Raw genomic sequence first — 25,221 nt, 5'->3', positions numbered from 1 at the left:
TATACCCAGCCCCAAACCTGGCTCTGCTCATGGAAAGAACTTCAGTGGAAACAGGTCCTGGGATGAACAAGGGCCTGGCCTGGTGACACCACTATTTCCATAAGAGGAGAGTGGGCATTCCGGATTATTGCCAGGGAAGTCTTGTTTCTGCTGCTATAACAAAATACCACAGACTGGGTCATTTAGAAACAAGAGAAACTGATTTCTCACTGTTCTGAAGGCTGGGAAGTCCCAGATCAAGGTGCCAGCAGGCTTGGTGTTATGAGGGCCACTCTCTGCTTCCAAGATGGTCCCTCCTTGCTGTGTCCTCCGGAGGGGAAGACTGCTGTGTCCTCACGCTGCAGAAGGTGGAAGGGTGAGAGATGGCAAACCAGGCTCACAAGCCCTTTGAAAAAGGCCCTCATCCCATCCTGGAGAGCTCTGTCCTTGTGACTTACTCACCATCACATTGTGATTATGTTTCAGTATATAAATTCTGGGAGATGCATTCAGACCACAGCAGGAAGGGAAAAGAAAGAGCCCCCAGATTGGAAGCCAGTTTAGGTTTGAGTCCCAGCCTTTCCCCTTGCTGTGTGACCTGGAGTAAATTTCTCAGCCTCTCTGAGTCTCCCATTCCACCCCAGGATTGTTGTGAAAACACAGTAAGGCAAGTGGGTAGGAAAGCACCCAGCAAGGTGTCAAGTGCCCCACCAGGAGAGGTGGGGTGGCAATTTCCGGCATTGCCTGGAACCAGAATAGCAACATCTTGTGAGGTTCTAGAATTTGGATTCTGAACCCAGTGAGAAGAATGAAATCAACTTTGGTGTCAATCAGCCACTGATTGCCATGTGGCCTGGGCGAGTCATCTCATTCAACTTCACTTTCAGCCGGGTACTGTGACTCAGGCCTGTAACCCCAGCACTTTGGGAAGCTGAGGTAGGTGGATCGCTTGAGCCCAGGAGTTAGAGACCAGCCTGGGCAGCCTAGCGAAACCTCGTCTCTACAAAAAATACAAAAAATTTAGCTAGGCCTGGTGGCGCGTGCCTATAGTCCCAGCTACTTAGGAGTCTGAGGTGGGAGGATCCACTGAGCCCAGGAGGTTGAGGCTGCACTCCAGCCTGGGCGACAAGAGCGAAACCCTGTCTCAAAAAGTTAAAAAAAAAAAAAAAGAAAATATTTTACAAAAATAAAAATAAAAACAAATTAAATTAACTTTTCTCATTTGTAAAATGCGGGGTGATCCCAGGGCCTGCTCCAAAGGGAATGAAACAAAGGTCAGGAGCGGGGGCCCATACCTACAATCCCAGTACTTTGGGAGGCCAAGGTGGGAGGATTGCTTCGACCCAGGAGGTTGAGACCAGCTTGGGCAACATAGTAAGACACCCATCTCTACAAAAATAAATAAATTAATTAAATTAGCCTGGCATGGTGGCACATGCCTATATTCCCTACTCAGGAGGCTGAGACAGGAGGATCATCTGAGCCCAGGAGTTTGATGCTGCAGTGAGCTATGATTGCACCACTGCATTCCAGCCTGGGGGACAGAGCGAGACCCTGTCTCAAAAAAGAAGAGAATGAAGCATTCTCCCGCGGGAACCCTGGCTCGATGCCTGGTAGCCACTACAAATAAGAACCAGCAGGTTGTGTGGATGCAAGGCCCAGTGCTCCCCTGTTCTCTGAGGAGGGGGCATTAAGCACCCTGGGGCCCCACGATGGGCAGCAAGTTTGCCAAGGGAGGAAGGCCTACTGGTGGAGCGGGCGGATGGGTTGGTGTGTGGACTTCTGGAGCCTCAGGAGGAAGGGTGCAGGTTCCCCTGGCTGCAGATGTCCCTGAGGCTGCCCTGCCTCCCCCAGGAGAGACCTTCCTGCCCTACTACACGGGCCGAGCCATTGACGGCATCGTCATCCAGAAAAGCATGGATCAGTTCAGCACGGCTGTCACCATCGTGTGCCTGCTGGCCATTGGCAGGTAGCCGGCTCAGCCCCCACACCCCGCCGCGCCCCGCCCCGCACACCCGCCTGCACCAGGGAGGGAAGGGAGGGCCTGTTCCTAAGGAAGACGGGCCAGGGAGGCCCTGGAAATGCCCCTGGTGGGCCTGTCCCTCAGCTGGTCATCCTGGGAACTGGCTTCCACACTGACTTAGAGTACCCTAGAACCACACCCTGTGGTCCCTGAAAAGGGCTTCAGTCCTCAGGGTTCCCCGCTCACCCTCCCTGGCTGTTTTCCAAGCAGGAATCTAGTCCCAGACAGAACCAGCTTTGTCTGAGCTGTTCTGGAAGGGAGAGGGTCTGGCTGGCACATTTGGGTCTCTTGCCTCACCACTGTCCCCTTTGCCCTCACCTTGGGGGGTCCCACTGGGAATGAGGGGGACCCCACAGGGGTGCCAGCCCTGGATCGGGGCTGCGGTGGGGCTCCCAGGCCTGCCAGCAGCGGGAGGGGGCAGCCGGGTGTGGTCATTGGTCTGGAAGGACGTCGTGCTATAACATCTCTTATCTGCAATTAGCTCATTTGCCGCAGGTATTCGGGGCGGCATTTTTACCCTCATATTTGCCAGACTGAACATTCGCCTTCGAAACTGTCTCTTCCGCTCACTGGTGTCCCAGGAGACAAGCTTCTTTGATGAGAATCGCACAGGTTGGTCCTCCCAGTGCCCTAGGTGTCCTGGGGGCTGGGCCCCACCCCAGTGGGCTTGCCTGGCTCTGAGGAAGGAAAAGGGCGTGTGGGTGGTCTCGGCCCTCTGCCTTCGCCTCCTGCTGTTAGTTCGGGCTGGGAACACCCTGGGCTTGGCCTGTGGCCTGGGAGCTGGCTTGCTCACTGAGGTTTTGGTGTGGGCTGCGGCCTCTGTGGGGCCCTGGCCAGGCCACCCGAGGTCCCTGCAGGGGCCAAGGCCTTGCTTTCCATTGCCCCGTGGAAACCACCAGGGCCAGGACTAGCCACCCCTGTGGCCGGCAGAGACTCTGCTCCTATGGGGGTTAGCGGGTGAGGGCCAGGGACCACAACAGGAAAGACGATAGAATATCCACCAAGATCCAAGCTGAGACACACCAGCCTGGGTCCAAGCCCTGGTGCCTCCACTTGCAAACTTCACCTCTCTGAGCCTCTGTTTTCTTGTCTGTAAAATGGGAACACGGATAGTAGCCACCCATGGGGTCTTTACACAGCTCTTAGCACAGTGTCCAACTTAGGTAAGAAGTGTCTGTGCTTTTCTGCCTGCCACCAGCCAGGTTATTTCTCTAGAAGGGAAGGGGAGTTACCCCCTCTGCCAGTGACAGGGAGGAGACATGGCTTTGAAGTCTGGCTCAGTCACGGACAGGCCATGTGACTACGGGGGTCTTCCTGTTCTGAGCCCCAGCCTCCTCCGCTGTACAGTGGGATGTCATGAAGCTTAAGCAAGATGCTGGTTACTGGGATTGGCTCAGAGTAGCCCTCGAGGGGTATCTGCTCTTCTCTCCCACCTCCCAACCCCGCCCACAGGTAGGGAGGCCCGGCTTCCCAGTGTCTGTCTCAGTGGCCCCTTAGCATCCCCCACCGCCACCCCCAAGGCCCGGGTTGCTGTGGCAGGAGCTGAGCCGCCTGTGTTCCAGGGGACCTCATCTCCCGCCTGACCTCGGACACCACCATGGTCAGCGACCTGGTCTCCCAGAACATCAATGTCTTTCTGCGGAACACGGTCAAGGTCACGGGCGTGGTGGTCTTCATGTTCAGCCTCTCATGGCAGCTCTCCTTGGTCACCTTCATGGGCTTCCCCATCATCATGATGGTGTCCAACATCTACGGCAAGTACTACAAGGTAGGCCCGCCCCGACCCTGCTGGGGGCTGTGCACCCTGGCAGCCCCCAAACATCCCCAAACAGCCCCTTAGGGGCTCAGGGGGCCACTAAGGGCTAGTGAAGGACTGGTCTCGAGGCTGTGTTTGCATTCATTCATTCATTCGTTTGCTCATTCAGTAAATAATGATTGAGCATCTGCTATGTCCCAGGCACTGGGATACATCAGTGAAACAGCCAAGGCCCCTGCCTTCCTGGAACTTGTATTCTAGTGGCAGAGACAGATACTAGGTACCAACAGCACAAAGAATAAGAATCCACAATACAGGAAAAGATGGTCAGTGCTAAGGAGAAGTACGAAGTGAGGAGCAGAGGGATTGGGAGCATTGGAGGTAGTTGCAATTTTAAATTTTACTTGCTGGCTGGGCCCGGTGGCTCATGCCTGTAATCCCAGAACTTTGGGAGACACAGGCAAGAGGACCACTTGAACCTAGGAGTTCGAGACAAGATTGGGCAATATAGCAAGACCCCATCTCTACAAAAAAAATTTTTTTTGTAATTAGCTGGGTTTGGTGGCGCATGACTGTGGTCCCAGCTACCTGGGAGGCTGAGGTGGAGGATTGCCTAAGCCCAGGAGGTCGAGGCTGTAGTGAGCTATGATTGTGCCACTATACTCTAGCCTGGGTGACAGAACAAGACCCTGTCTCTAAAAGGAATGAATAAATACAAGTTAAATAAGTCTTGCTGAGAAAGGGAAATCTGAGCAAGGGTCTGAAGGAGGCGGGCGTCTTGGGAGGTATGTGCAGAGCAGAGGGCACAGCCAGTGGAAAGGCCCTGGGTTGGAACGTGCCTGGCGTGTATGTGGGGATGGTGCGGGCCTGCCTTGATGCCATCATGGGCAGGCTGCTGTCCCCTCTGGCCACCCCACAGCACTGCTTCTGCTTCAGAGCTAGGCCCGTGAGCCAGGTTTGGCCTCACCTCCTTCAGCTTCCTGAATGGGTGGGTGCTCCCGAGCCCTAAGGGACAGACAGGCTGGGTTCAGACAGGCAGGGCTGTGACCCTGTGACAGGTGCAGGCAACCCCCTCAGTCACCCAGACCCATGCAGGGTACTTCTGAGCAGGGGCTCGCATGCATGATGGCCTCCAGGTGGTGCCGGGTAAGTAACTGTCGCAGCTCCATTGGAGTCTTTGGTGTTGGTGACCTGAGACCAGGGTAGCAAAGGAAGCCGTCTCCCACCCAGCCCCCGGCGAGGCCACTCCCCACAGCCTTCTCCAGCCACACAGGAGGGACCTCTTCCTGAAGTTCCAGGTCACAAACCTCCCCGCTGTCCTCACTGAGATGAGAAAGTAAATCTATTCTTTAGAGTCTGAGCCGTTTCCGGCATGCTGCTCCCCACCCCTTGCTTCCAGTCTTCCCACCAGCCCCAGTACAGAGCAGGAAACCCTGGAGCTCCCCCTCAGCCCCTACCTCTGTGTGCACTGCAGGCCCCGCCTTTGAGTTCAGCTAAGGGAGGCCTCAGGAAGGCTCTGTGTGGGTTTTCCACGCCATGCCTGAATGTGTTGTGTGTAGTCAGTGAGTCATCTCCACAAGCCACACACACTGCCCATGGCCAGACATGACTCAGGCACCCTGCATGCTTCCTGTGACCAGGGTGTGACACATGGCCATGGGACATGCCAGTGCATGCTCCTGTCCTGGCCTCTAGGGCAGCCTTCCTGGCTGGCTTGAGAATCAGCATAGTGACTCCTGCAAAGTGTGAACAACTCCACCCAGGGGCCTCTTCCAGGACTCTGGTGAACAGCAGCCTGATGACCGCACACTTGGGACCACTTTTCAGCTCTGCACGTGGTGACATGCACATGGTGTGGGCAGATTTCACAACCCATGGCGCCTGCCACCATCTAGAACTTGGTTGGGGCCGGGCGCGGTGGCTCAAGCCTGTAATCCCAGCACTTTGGGAGGCCGAGACGGGCGGATCACGAGGTCAGGAGATCAAGACCATCCTGGCTAACACGGTGAAACCCCGTCTCTACTAAAAAATACAAAAATCTAGCCGGGCGAGGTGGCGGGCGCCTGTAGTCTCAGCTACTTGGGAGGCTGAGGCAGGAGAATGGCCGGAACCCAGAAGGCGGAGCTTGCAGTGAGCTGAGATCCGGCCACTGCACTCCAGCCTGGGCGACAGAGCGAGACTCCGTCTCAAAAAAAAAAAAAGAAAAAAAAAAGAAAGAACTTGGTTGGGAGTTCTGGAATCTCTTTGTCAACCCTCAGGCTCTAACATAATTTATGTTGATGATGTAAATGGTGCCCCTTTAATAGTTTGTGTTTCTTGTATAGTATACAACCTGAACAACCGTCCAAGGCATCCCCTGCTCTTCCAGCACAGAGTCAGGTGTTGAAGCCCCTTTTCTGAAAGGATTACCAAAAACTGTCCGGTCATGAATAGCCTCTTTTGAATACTGGGGATGACTTAATGATCAGCACCCCCCATCCTTCAGGAACTGAAACCATTGCCCCAAAAGCCTCTCTGGAGTTGACTCTCTGAGTGTGTACAATTGAGCCAGAAGGAGATGGGGGAGAAAGGGCTAGATTTTGTCTTTTTGTCCCAGGAACCTCTTGCATATAGCTGGTGCCAGCGAAGGGTGGAAAAAACCAGAGAGGCCTGGGGGCTCCAGTACATAGTGAGGCTATTTTGGGGTCTTCTCCTTCTTGTCCCCCTCCTGTCCATAGAGGCTCTCCAAAGAGGTCCAGAATGCCCTGGCCAGAGCGAGCAACACAGCCGAGGAGACCATCAGCGCCATGAAGACTGTCCGGAGCTTCGCCAACGAGGAGGAGGAGGCAGAGGTGTACCTGCGGAAGCTGCAGCAGGTGTACAAGCTGAACAGGAAGGAGGCGGCCGCCTACATGTACTACGTCTGGGGCAGCGGGGTATGTGCCCCTGGCCAGGCAGCTCTGACTGTGGAGGGAAGGGATGCAAAGATGGGGGAAGCCCTCGATCTAGGACATCAGCCCTGCGTGTTGGTGTCAAGCTGGTAGAAATTCTCTTTCTTTCTTTCTTTCTTTCTTTCTTTCTTTCTTTCTTTCTTTCTTTCTTTCTTTCTTTCTTTCTTTCTTTCTCTCTCTCTCTCTCTCTCTTCTTTCTTTCTTTCTTTTTCTTTCTGTCTCTCTCTCTTTCTCTCTCTCTCTCTTCTTTCTTTTCTTTCTTTCTTTCTTTCTTTCTTTCTTTCTTTCTTTCTTTCTTTCTTTCTTTCTTTCTTTCTTGACAGAGCCTCACTCTGTCACCCAGGTTGGAGTGCAGTGGCACCATCTCAGCTCACTGCAACCTCCGCCTCCTGGGTTCAAGCAATTCTCCTGCCTCAGCCTCTTGCGTAGCTGGGACCACAGGCACCCGCCACCATGCCTGGCCAATTTTTGTATTTTTGGTACAAACAGGGTTTCACTGTGTTGGCCAGGCTGGTCTCGAACTCCTGAGCTCAGGTTATCCACCCGCGTCAGCCTCCCAAAGTGCTGGGATTACAGGCATGAGCCACCGTGCCTGGCTGAGAATCTTTCCAGGATGCAAGGCCACCCCTCTCTCCCCCTCACCTGGCGTGGGGTGGCAGGGTGGGAGCTTTCTTTTCCCAGCTGGGGAACCATCCTTGCTGAGGTGGGGAGTCAGCAGGTCCCTAGGCCACTTTTGGGCAGGTCTCATGTCACAGCCACACACACTCCTGACAGTGTCTGGCACACTCCCGGGGGTGAGTCACAGCCCCTCCGTGGAGGATGGGGAGCACTTGGATCATGTCACTGCCCCACTGGCCACACATGGGAGGTGGGCAGGACAGGGCATAGCTGGGGAGGAATCAGGAGGGTTTGGAGTGAGAGGGAGGAGGGAGTTGGTGGTCTACAGGGGAGCCAGGGGACAGAGGATATCTGGGTCCTCCTGGGGCTGCCACCTCCCAAAAGTACCAGCCAAGGAGGAGAGGAGGGGCTGAGGGCCAGCTCAGCTGGCCGAGCCTCTTAGCAATCTGTCTGCCGGCAGGGGGTGCCTTTGCAGCTTCCACCAAGGCACGGTGGTCCAGACAGCAGCCTAGTTCTGGCTGGGCATGAGGAGGACAGATGGAGTCCCTGATTGGGTGTGGGCTGCCATGGGTACTCAGACTCCACTCCCTTCCCAGATGCCCCCCAGGCACAGAAGGAAGTCACGGGCGCCCCCAACACAGCCCCTTCTTCACGGAACCCTGCTGGGGGAGGAAACACAGAGTTCGCTGTGTGACCTTAGCCAGGGCACTTGCCCTCTCTGAGTCATGCTCTTCCCCATGAGGAGGATGAATAGCTCCCGTGTGGCCAAGCTGAGGAGCCTGGGGGTGGCATGTGTGTGCCAGGGCCTCACAAAGAAAGCCTTGTTCTGTGGCCAAACCCGCAGCCTGCTCCAGCTGGAGGCCTCTGTAGGGAAATGCTCGGGGCAGGGGCGGGCCTGAGTGACAAGCCTTGGAAGGCACCCCTGCCAATGGCTGGCATTTCAGTTTGTGGCTGAGTCTGCCCTCACCTACCCCTGCAGCCTGGGATGGGGCAGGGAATGGGGGATGGTGGGGGATCTAAAGTCCCCCCGACCCATATCCCCTCTCCCTCTGCCCCAGCTCACACTGCTGGTGGTCCAGGTCAGCATCCTCTACTACGGGGGCCACCTTGTCATCTCGGGCCAGATGACCAGCGGCAACCTCATCGCCTTCATCATCTACGAGTTTGTCCTGGGAGATTGTATGGAGGTGAGGGGCCGGTGCTTCCAGGGATCCAGAGAGAAGGGAGGGGTGTGGGGAAGAGGGATCTTAACGGGGTGGTGGGGCTCCGGGGGCTCTGAGCAATGTGGTATTTCTCCCTAAGGTAAGTAGGGGAGACAGCACGATCATGTCAAGAATGATAATACTAGGCAGGGCGTGGTGGCTCATGCCTAGAATCCCAGAACTTTGGGAGGCGGAGGCAGGCGGATCACTTGAGGTCAGGAGTTCGAGACTGGACTCAAGTGATCTTCCCACCTTAGCCACTTGAGTAGCTGGGGTTATAGGCACCCGCCACCACACCCAACATGCCACCACACCCAACATGCCACCACACCCAGCTAATTTTTTTTTTTTGAGACAGAGTCTTGCTCTGTCCCCCAGGCTGGAGTATAGTGGTACCATCTCAGCTCACTGCAACCTCTGCCTCCGGGTTCAAGCTGTTCTCCTGCCTCACCCTCCCCAGTAGCTGGGACTACAGGCATGCACCACCATGCCCAGCTAATTTTTGTACTCTTAGTAGAGAGGGGGTTTCACCATGTTGGCCAGGCTGATCTCAAACTTCTGATCTCAAATGATCCGCCTGCCTCGGCCTCCCAAACTGCTGGGATTACAGGCCCCGTGCCCGGCCAGCTCTGGGGTTTTGAGTGTTTACTACCAGCTGTTGTCTTCACAGCAACACGACACAGGTGCTGATATCACCCCCATATCACCAGTGAGGACATTCAGCACCTAAGAGCCTGAACTCAGGAGACAGACGGGCCTGAATTCAAATCCTGGTTCTGAATTCAAACACTTCTAGGCTGTGTGACCTGGGCCAAGTTACTTGAGCCCTCTGTGCCTGAGTTTCCTCATCAGTAAAAAAAGAGATAATGTTAGAACCTACCATCTAACATACAGAGCATGCTTGGCCGGGTACAGTGGCCCACACCTGTAATCCCAGCACTTGGGAGGCTGAGGCAGGCGGATTCCTTGAGCTCAGAAGTTTGAGACCAGCCTGGGCAACGTGGCGCAACCCCATTTCTGCTGAAAATACAAAAAATTAACTGGGCGTGGTGGTGGCTCATGCCTGTGGTCCCAGCTATTCGGGAGGCTGAGGTTGAAGAATCGCTTGAACTCAGGAGGCAGAAGTTGCAGTGAGCAAGATCGCACCACTGCACTCCAGCCTGGGCGACAGAGTGAGACCCTCCTCTCAAAAACATAAATACGTAAAAGCAGAATGCTCAAGAAAATGGGCCGTCATTGTGATTTACATTCATATTCTATGTATTTTTACCCAAGGAGAATATATTTATAGTACACATTAAGACCCATTTTGAAAATTGAAATCAAGCCAGGTCTGGTGGCTCATGCCTGTAATCCCAGCACTTTGGGAGGGTGAGGTGGGAGGATCACTTAAGGTCAGGAGTTTGAGACCAGCCTGGCCAACATGGTGAAACCCTGTCTCTACTAAAAATACAAATACTAACTGGGCATAGTGGCGAGCACCTGTAATCCCAGCTACTCTGGAGGCTGAGGCAGGAGAATCACTTGACTTGGGAGGTGGAGGGTGCAGTGAGCCAAGATTGCACCAGTGCACTCCAGCCTGGGCGACAGAGTGAGACTCCATCTCAAAAAAAAAAAAAAAAGCTATGTTATGGCAATTGAGAGACCAAGGCTGGATTCCCGCTGTGCCACACCCCTGCTGGTTCCTGTGCTTCCATCTGCTCCTGTCGGGATGATAGCACCTACTCGGCCGGATGGCTGGGAAAGTGCTGGTGACGCTGCTGTCCTCACCTCCCCTAACTGTCGTTATCTAATGCAACAGTGAGTGGTCACTGGCCTCCTGCACCTCCCCACCAGAACTCCTTGCTTTCTCTGTACCCGCCTCATCTCTCTACTAGCAGGGGTGGGTCCTAGGAGTCGGGTGTCAGTGGGACAGGAACGCGTGTCTCTTCTCCCCAGTCCGTGGGCTCCGTCTACAGTGGCCTGATGCAGGGCGTGGGGGCTGCTGAGAAGGTGTTCGAGTTCATCGACCGGCAGCCGACCATGGTGCACGATGGCAGCTTGGCCCCCGACCACCTGGAGGGCCGGGTGGACTTTGAGAACGTGACCTTCACCTACCGCACTCGGCCCCACACCCAGGTCCTGCAGGTGAGGGCACGGCTTGGGGCCTGCCAGAATCAGCCTTGCTGTCACCCCATTTCTCACGCACCTCCTATACTCCAGGCTGTGGCAGTGCAGCTGGGAATGTGTCAGGCGAGATCCTTGCCCTCCAGGAGTTCTGGGCTCCAGTTGGGGAAGACAGATACTTAACAGAATGATTCCAGATAATAAGTGCTAGAAAGAAAATAGATCAGGGTGCTGTGGTAGGGATGGTCCATGGGAATGGTGATAACAGTCGAGAAGGGGTTCTCGGAGGAGGTGACATTTGAGGTGAGACCTCATCAGGGGGCTCCCTGCAGAGAGAACATTCCAGACAGAGGAAACAGCAAATCTAAAGGTGCTTCCAAGTCCTAGTGTCCTAGAAAGGAGAACGTTTAGGGGCCAGCAGTGGCCAAGCGAGGCAGAGGCACATGGGGTGGGCTGGGAAGGGCACCCACCTGTGTTGAAGGCCAGGGCATCCAGTCCTGGGACCTGAGCCAATGACCCCACACTGTGCCTGTGTGTTCTTTGCAGAATGTCTCCTTCAGCCTGTGCCCCGGCAAGGTGACGGCCCTGGTGGGGCCCTCGGGCAGTGGGAAGAGCTCCTGTGTCAACATCCTAGAGAACTTCTACCCCCTGGAGGGAGGCCGCGTGCTGCTGGACGGCAAGCCCATCAGCGCCTACGACCACAAGTACTTGCACCGTGTGGTATGTGGATGGGCCTGGGCCGCACTCCTCTGCCCTTTCTGCGTCTGTCTTTCTTGTGAGCTGTAACAGGTGCAGAAGAGGGCACTAAAGATAAATGGACAGTTCAAAGAATTATCACCAATTACAGTGCCCTCCTAGAGAAACAGAACATTCTGGGCTGGGCGCAGTGGCTCACACCTGTAATCCCAGCACTTTGGGAAGCTGAGGCTGGAGGATTCCTCGAGGCCAGCCTGGACAACATAGTGAGACTCTGTCTCTATTAAAAAAGAAAAAAAGGGCAGGTGTGATGGCCCACACCTGTAATCCCAGCACTTTGGGAGACCGAGGCAGGTGGATTGCTTGAGCTCGAGAGTTCAAGACCAGCCTGGCCAACATGGCGAAACCCCATCTCTACTAAAAATACAAAAATTAGCCGAGTATGGTGGCACATGCCTATAATCTCAGCTACTTGGGAGGTTGAGGCACGAGAATCACTTGAACCCAGGAGGTAGAGGTTGCAATGAGCTGAGATTGGGCCACTGCACTGCAGTCTGGGCAACAGAATGAGACTCTGTCTCAAGAAAAAAAAAAGAAATAGAACATTCTGGCACTCCAGAAGCCTCCTCCTCCCCCTGCCATGTGTCCCTTCTCTTCCCCCAAGAAGTAATGTCTTGACTTTTAGAGTCTTCATGTTCTTGCTTTTTCCTGGTTCTGCCATCTCTGTGTGCACCCTCGAACAGCAGAGCTCTGTGCTGCCTGCTCGGAACTTCATCTGGGTAGAATCCTGATTGGTGTGTGGATTAGCTTGTGTCTTGTGTCTCCCACTCAACATTGTGAGTCATCCAGGTTGAGGCTGGGGACAGAGGTCATTCATTTTCATTGCTGGGTGGTAGCCCACTGTGCAAATGTCTATCACAATTGTTTATGCATGCTGGATATTTGGGTTGCTTCCCCTTTTTTTTTTTTTTTTTTTTTTTTTTGAGATACAGTCTTGCTCTGTTGCCCAAGCTGGAGTGCAGTGGTGCAGTCTCAGCTCACTACAGCCTCTGCGCTCCCGGGTTCAAGCTATTCTCCTATCTCAGCCTCCCTACTAGCTGGGATTGTAGGAGTGCGCCACCATGCCTGACTAATTTTTGTATTTTTAATACAGACAGGGTTTCACCGTGTTTCCCAGGCTAGTCTCAAACCCTTGAACTTAGGTGATCAGCCTACCTTTGCCTCCCAAAGTGCTGGGATTACAGGCATGAGCCACCACACCTGGCTGGGTTGTTTCCCTTTATATTTTATTTTATTTTATTTTATTTATTTAGTTATTATTTATTATTATTATTTTTTTGAGATGGAGTCTCGCTCTGTCACCCAGGCTGGAGTGCAGTGGCATGATCTCGGCTCACTGCAAGCTCTGCCTCCCGGGTTCAAGCCATTCTCCTGCCTCAGCCTCCTGAGTAGCTGGGACCACAGGTGCCCGCCATAATGCCTGGCTAATTTTTTGTACTTTTAGTGGAGACGGGGTTTCGCCATGTTAGCCAGGATGGTCTCAATCTCCTGACCTCGTGATCTACACTCCTCGGCCTCCCAAAGTGCTGAGATTACAGGCATGAGCCACCACGCCTGGCCTATTTTTATTTTTTTGAGACAGGGTCTCCCTCTGTTGCCCAGGCTGGAGTGCAGTGGCACAGTCACAACTCACTGCAGCCTCAGAGTCCTGTGCTCAAGCCATCCTCCCACCTCAACCTCCCAAGTAGCTGGGACTGCAGGCACATGCCACCATGCCCAGCTAATTTTATTTTTTTTGTAGACATATGGTCTCACCATGTTGCCCAGGCTGATCTCAAACACCTGGCCTCAAGTGATCCTCCTGTCTTAGCCTCCCAAAGTGCTGGGATGACAGGTGTGAGCCTCTGCACCTGGCCTGTTTTTCAGTTTTGTTTTGTTTTGTTTTGTTTTGTTTTACCATTACCAAAAATACCAATGTGAGATATGGACAATTTTGTCTATGTTTTCTGGTGTACATGAGTATATTCTCCCAAGGTATAATCCTAAGAGTAGAAAGCTTGGTGATAGTGGATGTACATCCCCAGCTGCAGTAGTTTCTGCCACAACAGCTATCCCCAGGTGGTTATACCAATTTATATTTTACAGTTTACATTCTACCAGCAGTGAAGGAGAGTGTCAGCTGTTCCACATTTAGGTCATCTCCAGTACTCAAAATAGGCTATTCATGACTGTACAGTTTTTAGTAATCCTTTCAGGAAAGGAACCGTAACACCTGTCCCTGTGCTGGCCTAAGAGCAGGGATGCCCTGGATGGTTGCTCAGGTTATGCACTGTCCAAGAACTATAAACTATTAAGGGAGCACCATTTACATCATCAATATAAATTATGTGAAAGCCTGAGTGTTGGCACAGAGATTCCAGAACTCCTAGCCAAGTTCTAGATGGTGGTGAGGGCCATGGGTTGTGAAATCTGCCCACACCATGTGCATGTAACCAGAGGGAGATTGTTGTGAAGTGGTGCCAAGTGGGGGGCCACCAGGCTGCTGCTCACCCAAGTTTTAGAAGAGGCCCCTGGGTAGAGCTGTTCACACTTTGCAAGAGGTACCACGCTTCAATTCTCAGACACCTAGCATTGTCAGTCCTGAATTTTTGCTAACTGGTGAGAATGCAGTGGTAGCTTATTGTGTTTTTTTGCGTTTTCCTGATTACCGAAGATATTAAACACCTTGTCATATATTTATTGGCCATTTGGTTTTCCTTCTTCATGAATAGCCTCTCTTAATTATTTATTTATGTACTTTTGCTTTCTTTTCTTTTTTTTTTTTTTTTTTTTTTTTTTTGAGACGGAGTCTCGCTCTGTGGCCCAGGCTGGAGTGCTATGGCGTGATCTCGGCTCACTGCAACCTCTTCCTCCTGGGTTCAAGCAATTCTCCTGCCTTAGCCTCCCAAGTAGCTGGGACTACAGGCACATACCACCACACCTGGCTAATTTTTTGTATTTTTAGTAGAGACAAGGTTTTACCATGTTGGCCAGGCTGGTCTCGAACTCCTGACCTCAAGTGATACGCACACCTCGGCCTCCCAAAGTGCTGGGAGTAAGCTATGGTGCCTGGCCTATTTATGTACTTTTCGTTTGAGATAGGACCTCGCTCTGTCACCCAGGCTGGAATTTGGTGGTGTGATCATGGTTCACTGTAGCCACGACCTCCTGGGCTCCAGCAATCCTCCCACATCAGCACATCAGCCTCCTGAGGGACTATAGGTGCACACCACCACATCTGGTCAATTTTTTTTTTTTTTTTTCCAAGATGGAGTTTTGCTCTTGTTGCCTAGGCCAGAGTACAATGGCACGATCTCCACTCACCACAACCTCTGCCTCATGGGTTCAAGCGATTCTCCTGCCGCATCCTCTCAAGTAGCTGGGATTACAGGCATGCACCACCACACCTGGCTAATTTTGTGTTTTTAGTAGAGATGGGGTTTCTCCATGTTGGTCAGGCTAGTCTGGAACTCTTGACCTCAGGTGATCTTCCCACCTTGGCCTCCCAAAGTGCTAGGATTATGGGCATGAGCCACTGTGCACACCTGGCCAATTTTTTAATTATTGAGATGGGGTCTCACTATGTTGCCCAGGCTGATCTCAAACTCCTGGGCTCAAGCCATCCTCCCACCTTAGCCTCCCAAAGTGCTGGGGTTACAGGTGTGAACCACCATGCCTGGCCTCTAAATTTAAATTTAAAAATGTTAATTTCCGTAAACATAAAACAATAAAATGCTACAAGCAAATCATATTCTCATAGTTATAATGAATCTTGTAACTAAGACATGAGTGTCCCCCTCTACCTTACCTTTTGAGTTCCAACACATGGAGGTAACCAGTGTTAACAGTTTAGTAAATATCCTTTTCAGCGTGTTTCCTATTTTTATAGAAATATATCAGTATGTGAAGGCACATGCTGATAATTTTTTTAAACAAAACTAGAATCATGCTGTGTATATGTAGCTATTGCAATTCAGTTTTAAGGATGCACTGTCACTATTTAACCAATCCCCATTTATGGACACCTAGATTGTTTCTATTTTAATTTAATTAATTAACTAGTTATTTTTTGCTACTTACCGTGTTGCAATGATATCTTCCATACTATGTTTTTTTTTCATTTTGTAGATATGGGGTCTTGCTGTGTTGCCCAGGCTGGTCTTGAACCCCTAGACTAAAGAAGTTCTCCTGCCTCTGCCTCCCTAAGTGCTGGGATTACAGGCATAAGCCACCAAGCCTGGCCATACTATTATTTTTGCAGGCCCAGGTTCCTGAAACTGGAATCTAGAGATGATAGCTCCTTTAAATTGTTCTCTTAGAGGGGAGGGGACCACCGCCTGGGCAGTCTGTGACCTGGAGCCCTGCTGTGGCCTCTTGCTTCCTGAGATGGGCAAACTCGTTCAGAGCAACATTCTATACTCTATCCCTCTTTCTTTTTTTCCAGGACAGGGATGGCCAGTGAGCTTTCTCTTGGAGGTCAGGGAACTTGGCTTATCCCAGAGCAGCAAATGTAGTAGGCCCCGTTTGCTGATTAGGGGAGGGTGAGGGCTTGTGGGTACAGGCAGGAGTCGCTGTTGGGGAAGAAGAGAAGCAGCTCAGTGTAGTCACTGGGCCCTGATCAGGTTTCAGGCCTGAGACTGCTGGCGTCTCCAGGCCCCAGGCAGCAAGGCTGCTGGGGACAGCTGGATGAACACATTCCTGGCCTCTCATGCCCCGTGCTTCCTCCTCCCCAGATCTCCCTGGTGAGCCAGGAGCCCGTGCTGTTCGCCCGCTCCATCACAGACAACATCTCCTATGGCCTGCCCACTGTGCCCTTCGAGATGGTGGTGGAGGCTGCACAGAAGGCCAACGCCCACGGCTTCATCATGGAACTCCAGGACGGCTACAGCACAGGTGTGGAGCTGGGGGTGGCCCCTCTCCTGGGCCCACAGGGTCACCCTCAGGGACATAACCCTCTTGAGGGTTAAGGACTGCCCTCTGCTACCTGCTCTCTTTTTGTGAAGATGGGGTCCCGCTACATTACCCAGGCTAGACTCAACCTCCTGGGCTCAAGCAATCTTCCTGCAATCCCCAAAGGGCTGGGATTACAGGCATGAGCCACTGTGCTCTGACTCACCAAAGTATGTACTAACTAAATTATTACAGAAGCCCATACCCTGGAATATTATGCTGCTGGGAAAAAGAGGAAGTAGAAGGAGGAGGAGGAGGAGGTGGAGGCAGAGGAGGAGGCAGCTCTCCATATATCAGTATAGAAAGGTCACTGAGATATGATGCTAAGTGAAAAGAGCCAGGTGCAGAGTATAAGGAGCTGTTGATTTTTCCTATTAAAGGATCAGGGAGATAAAAATAACATGTTCATATTTGCATAAAGAAACTCGATAAGGACGTGTAAGCAACTAATGAAAGAAGTTTTGGTGGGAGCAGGAGGGAACTGAAGAAAGGACTTAAACTTTTCATTATTTATAGTTTTTTTTTTTTTTTTTTTTTTGAGATGGAGTCTTGCTCTGTCACCCAGGCTAGAGTGCAGTGGAGCGATCTCGGCTCACTGCAGGCTCCGCCTCCCGGGTTCGCGCCATTCTCCTGCCTCAGCCTCCCGAGTAGCTGGGACTACAGGTGCCCGCCACCAAGCCCGGCTAATTTTTTTGTATTTTTAGTAGGATGGGGTTTCACCATATTAGCCAGGATGGTCTCGATCTCCTGACCGCATGATCCACCCACCTCAGTCTCCCAAAGTGCTGGGATTACAGGCGTGAGCCACCATGCCCGACTTATTTATAGTTTTATATATTTTTAGAATTTTTTTTTTTTTTTTGAGGCAGGATCTTGCTCTGTCACTCAGGTGGGAGTGCAGTGGCGTGATCACGGCTCATTGCACCCTCAACCTCTTGGGCTCGAGCTATCCTCCTGCCCCATTTTTTATTTTTGTTGTAGAGATGGAGTCTTGCTATGTTTCCCGGGCTGGTCTCAAACTCCTGGGCTCATGCAATCCTCCTGCCTCCCAAAGTGCTGGGATTACAGGCATGAGCCATTGTGCCCAGCCTATATTTTTAGATTTTTGAACCACACGAATAGCCCCTTTTCAATAATTAAATATATACAATGTATAGGGGGGATTGGGGAGATGTTGATCAAAAGATAAAAATTTTCATTTAGGAATAAGGTCAAGAGACCTGTTGACTATAGTTTTTTTTGTTTGTTTGTTTGTTTGTTTGTTTGAGACAGTCTCACTCTGTCACCCAGGCTGGAGTGCAGTGAAGCAATCTCACCTCACTGCAACCTCTGCCTCCCGGGTTCAAGCCATTCTCCTGCCTCAGTCTCCCGAGTAGCTGGGATTACAAGTGCCCGCCACCACGCCTGGCTAATTTTTTTTGTATTATTAGTAGAGACGGGGTTTCACCATGTTGGCCAGGCTGGTCTCGAACTTCTGACCTCAGGTGATCCGCCCGCCTCGGCCTCCCAAAGTGGTGGGATTTCAGGTGTGAGCCAACATGCCTGGCCAGCTATAGTTAATAACAGTGTACTGTGTACTTGAAAATAGCTAAGAGAGTAGATTTAAGTGTTCCCTCTAAAAATAAGTGATAAATATGTGAGACAATGCATATGTTAACTGGCTTGATTTAGCCATTCCACAGTATATATGTATTTCAGAGCATCACATTGTACACCATTAAATATGAGCTATTTTTACTTGTCAATTTAAAATAATTTCTAAATAAAAATATACTAAATATACTATTTTTTAAAAAGTTACCTAATTAATATGAACTTAAGTGGTTCTAATTAATTTATATAATAAATATTTTAAAATAATGTTTTAGAATTAAATAGAGGTGGTAGTTATGCAACACTGTGAATGCACTAAATGTCACTGGATTATTCACTTTATTTTTGAGATGGAGTCCCGCTCTGTCACTCAGGCTGGAGTGCAGTAGCGCGATCTCAGCTCACGGCAACCTCTGCCTCCTGGGTTCAAGTGATTCTCTTGCCTCAGCCTCCCGAGTAGCTGAGATTACAAGCATGTGCCACCACACCCGGCTAATTTTTTGTATTTTTAGTAGAGGGTTTTGCCATGTTAGCCAGGATGGTCTCGATCTCCTGACCTTGTGATCCGCCCACCTCAGCCTCCCAAAGTGCTGGGATTACAAGCGTGAGCTACTGCGCCCAGCCCGGATTATTCACTTTACAATGGTTATGTTTATGTTATGTCAGTTTTATCTCAGTGAAAGCATAATGAAATAATAAAGAGCTGGTGGCATGTCCAGGTGCAGTGGCTCACGCCTATAATCCCAGCACTTTGGAGGCCAAGGCAAGAGGATCGCTTGAGGCCAGGGGTTTGACAACAGCTTGGGCAGTGTAGTGAGACCCCACCTCTATAGAAATATTTTTTTTTTTTTTTTTTTTGAGATGGAGTCTTGCTCTGTCGCCCAGGCTGGAGTGCAGTGGCCAGATCTCAGCTCACTGCAAGCTCCGCCTCCCGGGTTCCCGCCATTCTCCTGCCTCAGCCTCCCGAGTAGCTGGGACTACAGGCACCCGCCACCTCGCCCGGCTAGTTTTTTTTTTTTTGTAATATTTAGTAGAGACGGGGTTTCACTGTGTTAGCCAGGATGGTCTCGATCTCCCGACCTCGTGATCCACCCGTCTCCGCCTCCCAAAGTGCTGGGATTACAGGCTTGAGCCACCGCGCCCGGCCAGAAAAATATTTTAAGTTAACCAGGTGTGGTGGCATGCACCTGTATTCTCAGTTACTCAGAAGGCTGAGGCTGGAGGATCGCTTGAACCAAGAAGTTTGAGGCTACAGTAAGCAATGATTCACTACTGCACTCTAGCATGGGTGAGAGAGTGAGACCCTGTCTCTAAAATAATAATAATTTATTGACTCCATTTCCTGTTGATGGACATTTGAGTCTATTTGTTTTATTTTTTTCAATAACAGCGCTGTGAGTCATGTGTGACCTGTGTCTATATTGTTGTGCATGGGAGGAAGTTGGTCCATGGGGAAAACTGGTCCAGGTGGGCTTGCTGGGCCACAGGCCGCACATCTGTGGTGAATACACACAACCTTTGCACTGCACAGACTCAGACCCAGGGTGATGGCTGCAGCTCTTCAAGCCATGGGACTCGCTCCAACTCCCCTTCTCCAGGAGAATGGGTGAGGGCCTGTCTCCCCGCAGCCTCACCTGCACTGTGTACTGTCATATGTTTGGGTTTCTGCCAAATGAATGGGTGAAAATTGGTAACGTGGTATCAATTCGCATGTAGGCTTAATCTGCATGCCCCTGATGAGTTGGGTGAGGGGAACATCATTTCATGAGCTTTCAAGCTGTGGGTTCCAGCCAGCCCTTTGCACAGCTGCAGGGCAGGGCCCCTCACTCTTCCCCAGGGCTGCCCGGCCTCACCTGTTGCTAAATTGTCTCTGTGTCTCCACCATACAGAGACAGGGGAGAAGGGTGCCCAGCTGTCAGGTGGCCAGAAGCAGCGGGTGGCCATGGCCCGGGCTCTGGTTCGGAACCCCCCGGTCCTCATCCTGGATGAAGCCACCAGCGCTTTGGATGCCGAGAGCGAGTATCTGGTGAGTCACAGGGCGGAGGGCAATGCCGGGGCAGGAGCGGCTCCAGGCGGCCAGAGCCCCCATCACCCTGCAGATGGGTGCTAAGAAGAGACGGGCCCCAGAAGCTCTCCCAGGCTGTCAGCCTCCTGGGCTGGTGAATTCCTGGTGTTGAGAGTGGGGAACCAGGAGCCACTCTGGGCCCAGCCTTCAGGCTCCAGGCAGAGCTGTATGGTGTGGGGCGAGAGAAGGCATCAGAATGGGGAGACCTGGGTCGTGAGCGGTGGTTCACGCCTGTAATCCCAGCACTTTGGGAAGCCAAAGCAGGTGGATCACCTGAGGTCAGGAGTTGGAGACCAGGCTGGCCAACATGGTGAAACCCCATCTCTACTAGAAATACAAAAACTAGCCAGGCGTGGTAGCACATACCTGTAATCCCAGCTACTTGGGAGGCTGAGGCAGGAGAATTGCTTGAACCTGGGAGGTGGAGGTTGCAGTGAGCCGAGATTGTGCCACTGCACTCCAGCCTGGGTGACAGAGCCAGACTCCATCTGGCTCAAACAAACAAACACAAACAAAACAGGCACGGTATGGTGGCTCACGCCTGTAATCCGAGCACTTTGGGAGGCCAAGGCAGGCGGATCACTTGAGGTCTGAAGTTCGAGACCAGCCTGGTCAACATGGCAAAACCCTGTCTCTACTAAAAATACAAAAATTAGCTGGGCATGGTGGTGTATGCCTGTAACCCCAGCTACTCAGGAGGCTGAGGCAGGAGAATCACTTGAACCCAGGAGACGGAGGTTGCAGTGAGCTGAGATTGTGCCACTACACTCTAGCCTGGGCGACAGAGTGAGACTCCATCTCAAAAAAAAAAAAAAAAAAAAAAAGCCTGGGTGCAGTGGTTCACACCTATAATCCCAGCACTTTGGGAGGCTGAGGCGGGCGGATCACCTGAGGTCAGGAGTTCAAGACCAGCCGGGACAACGTGGTGAAACCGCATCTCTACTGAAAATACAAAAGTCAGCCAGGTGTGGTGGCGGGTGCCTATAATCCTAGCTACTTGGGAGACTGAGACAGGAGAATAGCTGGAACCTGGGAAGCAGAGGTTGCAGTGAGCCGAGATTGTACCATTGCACTGCAGCCTTGGCAACAGAGCGAGACTCCGTCTCAAAAAACAAACAAACTAACAAAAACAAAAAACAGAATGGGGAGACCTGGACTAGCAGCTCCGTCCTACAGTTTATAACCATGTGACCTCAAGCTAGTGCTTCCCCTCTGAGTTTCATTCTCACTGGTCAGGTGGGCCCAGTCATGTGTTTGTAGACGGCTAGCAATCTCAGTCTATCCGCGGATTGATGCACTTATTACACAGAGAGTTCCTGAGCTCTTTCCAGGCACCAGGCACCATTCTGGGGTTATTGTGGTAGGCTGACCAGACCAAGACCCTTGTCCCCACGGTGTTTCCATTCCAGTGGGAAAGGCAGATAAGAAACAAGGAATGCCAGGCGTGGTGGCTCACGCCTGTAATCCCAGCAGTTCAGGAGGCCGAGGCCAGTAGATCACAAGGTCAGGTGTTCGAGACCAACCTGGTCAACATGGTGAAACCCTATCTCTACTAAAAATACAAAAATTAGCTGGGTGTGGTGGCGGGCACCTGTAATCCCAGCTACTTGGGAGGCTAAGGAAGGAAAATGGCTTGAACCCAGGAGGCAGAGTTTGCCGTGAGCCGAGATCACACCACTGCACTCCAGCCTGGGCGACAGAGCAAGACTTCATCTCAAAAAAAAAAAAGGAAACAAGCATGCATTCACCCCGTGGCCTGTGCTACGAAGCAAATGAAACAGTCTTGGGGTACCAGGAGACTGGGAGGGGACATCGTTGTCAAAGATGAGCACAGCTGGCCGCCAGCAAAAGTCATGGAAACAGATTTTATGCAGTGACTCCTGACAGTGGGAAAGGAGCCGTGTGCCATCCCAATTTGGTGGTGACGGACATTTTAAAGGGAGAATGTGGGGGTAGGGAGGGGAGCAGGCAGAGGCCCCCAGGAAAAATAAAAGCAAGCCCAGGGGACAGCCAGGAGGCCACCTGTGTCTAGCTGTCCATTTCAAGGGCATGGCTTTCAGGTCCTTAAGAGAGACACTTCTGAGATACAGGAGATCACATACACATCTCAGAGGGACAGAGGAAGGAGTCACAGTTGTAAGCCCTTTTTAGTAAACACGCCAAGAAAAAGAGGTTGGGGCCAGTCAGCAGGTATTGACTAAAACACAGCAAATTCTCCTTGCCAAGCTGAGCTTTCTCACACAGGCACTTGAATGGGGACTGTGGTCATCCCAGGGATACGGCTTTCTGCTGCTAGAAGCCATACTAGAGTTTGGTTACTTGGCACAGCGGTTTGGATGGAGTCACCATGTGCCAAGAGTTCTGTGGTTCTCACCATTAGAACCAAGGCCATCAGGTGCCATCTGAGCTGAGATATGAAAGAAAAGAAGTCAGTGGTGGAGAGTTCTGGAGGTAAGAATGTGCCAGGAGGAAGGGTCAGCAGGTGCAAAGGCCTGGAGTGGGGAATGAGCTTGGCAAGTTCAAAGCCTTAAGGTCAGTGTGGCTGGTGGGTGGGGATTGAACGGAGAGGGGTGAGGACAAAGTCGCAGGGAGGCAAACTCCTCGGCCTCTAGTACGGAGTTTGAATTGTTTGTAAAAATTAATAGGCTTTATTTTTGTTGTTGTTGGTTTTGTTTGTTTTGAAACAGGGCCTCACTCCGTCACCCAGGCTGGCGTGCAGTGGCACAATCACAGTTCTCCCGGGCTCAAGTGATCCTCCCACCTCCCAGCCTCCTGAGTAGCTGGGACTACAGCTGCACGCCACCACACACAGCTAAATTTTTGTATTTTTTGTAGAGATGGGGTTTCGCCATGTTGCCCAGGCTGGTCTCAAACTCCTGAGCTCAAGGGATCCACCTGCCTTGGCCTCCCAAAGTGCCGGGATTAAAGGTGTGAGCCACTGCTTCCAGTGGCTTTATTTTTTAGAGCGGTTTTAGGTTTAAAAAAAATTAAACAGAGGCTGGGTGTGGTGGCTCACACCTATAATCCTGGCACTTTAGGAGGCCAGTGCGGGAGGATGGCTTGGGGCCAGGAGTTCAAGACCAGCCTGGGTAACATAGTGGGACACCTGTCTCTACAAAAGAATACAAAAATTAGCTGGGCATGATGGTGCATGCCTGTGGTCCCAGCTACTTGGAAGGCTGAGGCAGGAGGATTCCTTGAGGCCAGGAGGTTGAGGATGCAGTGAGCCGTGATCACGCCATTGCACTCCAGCCTGGGCCACAGAGAGAGACCCTGTCTCAAAAAGAAAAGAAAAAGGAGGGAGGCTGGTCACTCGAGGTCAGGAGTTCGAGACCAGCTTGGCCAACATAGCAAAACCCCACCTCTACTAAAAATACAAAACAAAATTAGCTGGGCATGATGGCATGCACCTGTAATCCCCCAGCTACTTGGGAGGCTGAGGCATGAGAATCAATTGAACCCACGAGGCAGAGGTAGCAGTGAGCTGAGATCGCACCACTGCACTCCAGTCTGGGTGACAGCAAGACTTAGTCAAAAAAAAAAAAAAAAAAAAAAGGGCGGGGGAAGGGAGAGGCCAGAAGACTGCAGGGCCAGGGTAGGGCTGATCCCTCATTCACCAGGTGCCTCCCTGTGTCTGGCCCTGAGCTGTCTTCCTTTAAGAAAAACCCAGGAAGCTGGCCATCCTTTATGAACTGAACTTCAAAGAGGTTAAGCTTCAGCCCATAGGCGGTGGCATGGAGCGTGGTTGCGGGCGGGGCGTCTGTGCCATGCAAGCCAGGTCCCCACTGTCCCCGCAGATCCAGCAGGCCATCCACGGCAACCTGCAGAAGCACACGGTACTCATCATCGCGCACCGGCTGAGCACTGTGGAGCACGCGCACCTCATTGTGGTGCTGGACAAGGGCCGCGTAGTGCAGCAGGGCACCCACCAGCAGCTGCTGGCCCAGGGTGGGCTCTATGCCAAGCTGGTGCAGCGGCAGATGCTGGGGTTTGAGCCCGCTGTGGACTTCACAGCTGGCCACAAGGAGCCTGCAGCTAACGGCAGTCACAAGGCCTGATGGGGGGCCCCTGCTTCTCCCGGTGGGGCAGAGGCCCCGGTGCCTGCCTGGCAGATGTGTCCATGGAGGCCCCCGGTGGCCCCCAGCTGCCCTCCAAGCCCAGGCCTCCAGCACTGGAGGGCGACCTGCCATGTCCCATGGATCACCGCTTCCTGCATCTTGCCCCTGGCCCCCGCCCCATTCCCAGGGCACTCCCTACCCCTGCTGCCCTGAGCCAACGCCTTCACGGACCTCCCCAGCCTCCTAAGCAAAGGTAGAGCTGCCTTTTTAAACCTAGATCTTACCAGGGTTTTTACTGCTTGGTTTGAGGCACCCCAGTCAACTCCTAGATTTCAAACACCTTTTTCTAATTGGGAGTAATGGCGGGCACATTCACCAAGATGTTCTAGAAACTTCTGAGCCAGGAGTGAATGGCCCTTACTTAGTAGCCTGGGGGATGTCAAGAGACTAGGCCTCTCCCCTTTACCCCTCCAGAGAAGGGGCTTCCCTGTCCCAGAGGGAGACACAGGGAACGGGATTTTCCGTCTCTCCCTCTTGCCAGCTCTGTGAGTCCGGCCAGGGCGGGTGGGGAGCGTGGAGGGCATCTGTCTACCATCGCCCGCTGCCAATCTAAGCCAGTCTCACTGTGAACCACACTAAACCTCGACTGGGGGAGTGAGGGGCTGGCCAGGTCTGGCGGGGCCTCAGGGGTGCCCCGGCCTGGCACCCGGCGCTTTCGCCCCTCGTCCACCCACCCCTGGCTGGCAGCCTTCCTCCCCACACCTGCCCCTGCGCTCTGCTGTCTGGAGGCCATGTGGATGTTCATGAGATGTGTTCTCTTCTCTCTTTGGTGGATGGGATGGTGGCAAAGCCCAGGGTCTGACTTTGCCAGAGGTTGCAACATGTTGGGAGAACCCAGTCAATAAAGTGTACTACCTCTTACCCCTAACCTCTGACTTCTCCTTGGGTCAACTGTCTCATTGCCCAGTTAGGTTTTTCTACCAGACCACAGCTCTCCTCTCAGCCCTCTCTGGTGGAGTTGCAGAGAGACTTTGGGTGGTCCAGGGCCGCCTCCTGTGTCTGGGAGCCCCATCTGCACTCCTGCCATCCCAGGGTCTCTGGCGCAGACATTCCTGTCTGCCTGTCTCCACCGGGATTGTGCGGGGGAATAGAGACGTTGCCTCGAAATCCCAGGGGCCTCTGTTCTTCCCGTGACAGCTGAACTGA

At 52.3% G+C, this 25,221-nt stretch overlaps 1 protein-coding gene across 4 annotated transcripts in view; it reads left to right on the top strand.

Moving 5' to 3' along the window:
* ABCB9 (ATP binding cassette subfamily B member 9) overlaps positions 1-24,943 on the top strand; it is a 45,549-nt gene extending 20,606 nt beyond the window's left edge. For 2 of the 4 annotated variants that reach the window (XM_008005073.3, XM_073021194.1), the window contains 10 exons: positions 1,834-1,948; positions 2,484-2,614; positions 3,565-3,770; positions 6,476-6,673; positions 8,365-8,493; positions 10,447-10,635; positions 11,161-11,334; positions 16,083-16,242; positions 19,782-19,918; positions 23,755-24,943. In XM_008005073.3, coding sequence (XP_008003264.3) covers positions 1,834-1,948; positions 2,484-2,614; positions 3,565-3,770; positions 6,476-6,673; positions 8,365-8,493; positions 10,447-10,635; positions 11,161-11,334; positions 16,083-16,242; positions 19,782-19,918; positions 23,755-24,015 — 1,700 coding nt within the window. In that variant the 3' untranslated portion in view covers positions 24,016-24,943. The remainder of the gene's footprint in view (positions 1-1,833; positions 1,949-2,483; positions 2,615-3,564; positions 3,771-6,475; positions 6,674-8,364; positions 8,494-10,446; positions 10,636-11,160; positions 11,335-16,082; positions 16,243-19,781; positions 19,919-23,754) is intronic. The other 2 variants (XM_008005074.3, XM_008005075.3) reach the window with 2 other exon arrangements.
* Positions 24,944-25,221: the final 278 nt, after the last annotated feature.

The sequence above is a fragment of the Chlorocebus sabaeus genome, chromosome 11, assembly GCF_047675955.1.
Source record: "Chlorocebus sabaeus isolate Y175 chromosome 11, mChlSab1.0.hap1, whole genome shotgun sequence".
Classification (NCBI taxonomy): Eukaryota; Metazoa; Chordata; class Mammalia; order Primates; family Cercopithecidae; genus Chlorocebus; species Chlorocebus sabaeus.
Note: the sequence above shows the minus strand (reverse complement) of the source record. Positions and strands in the feature narration are given on the sequence as shown.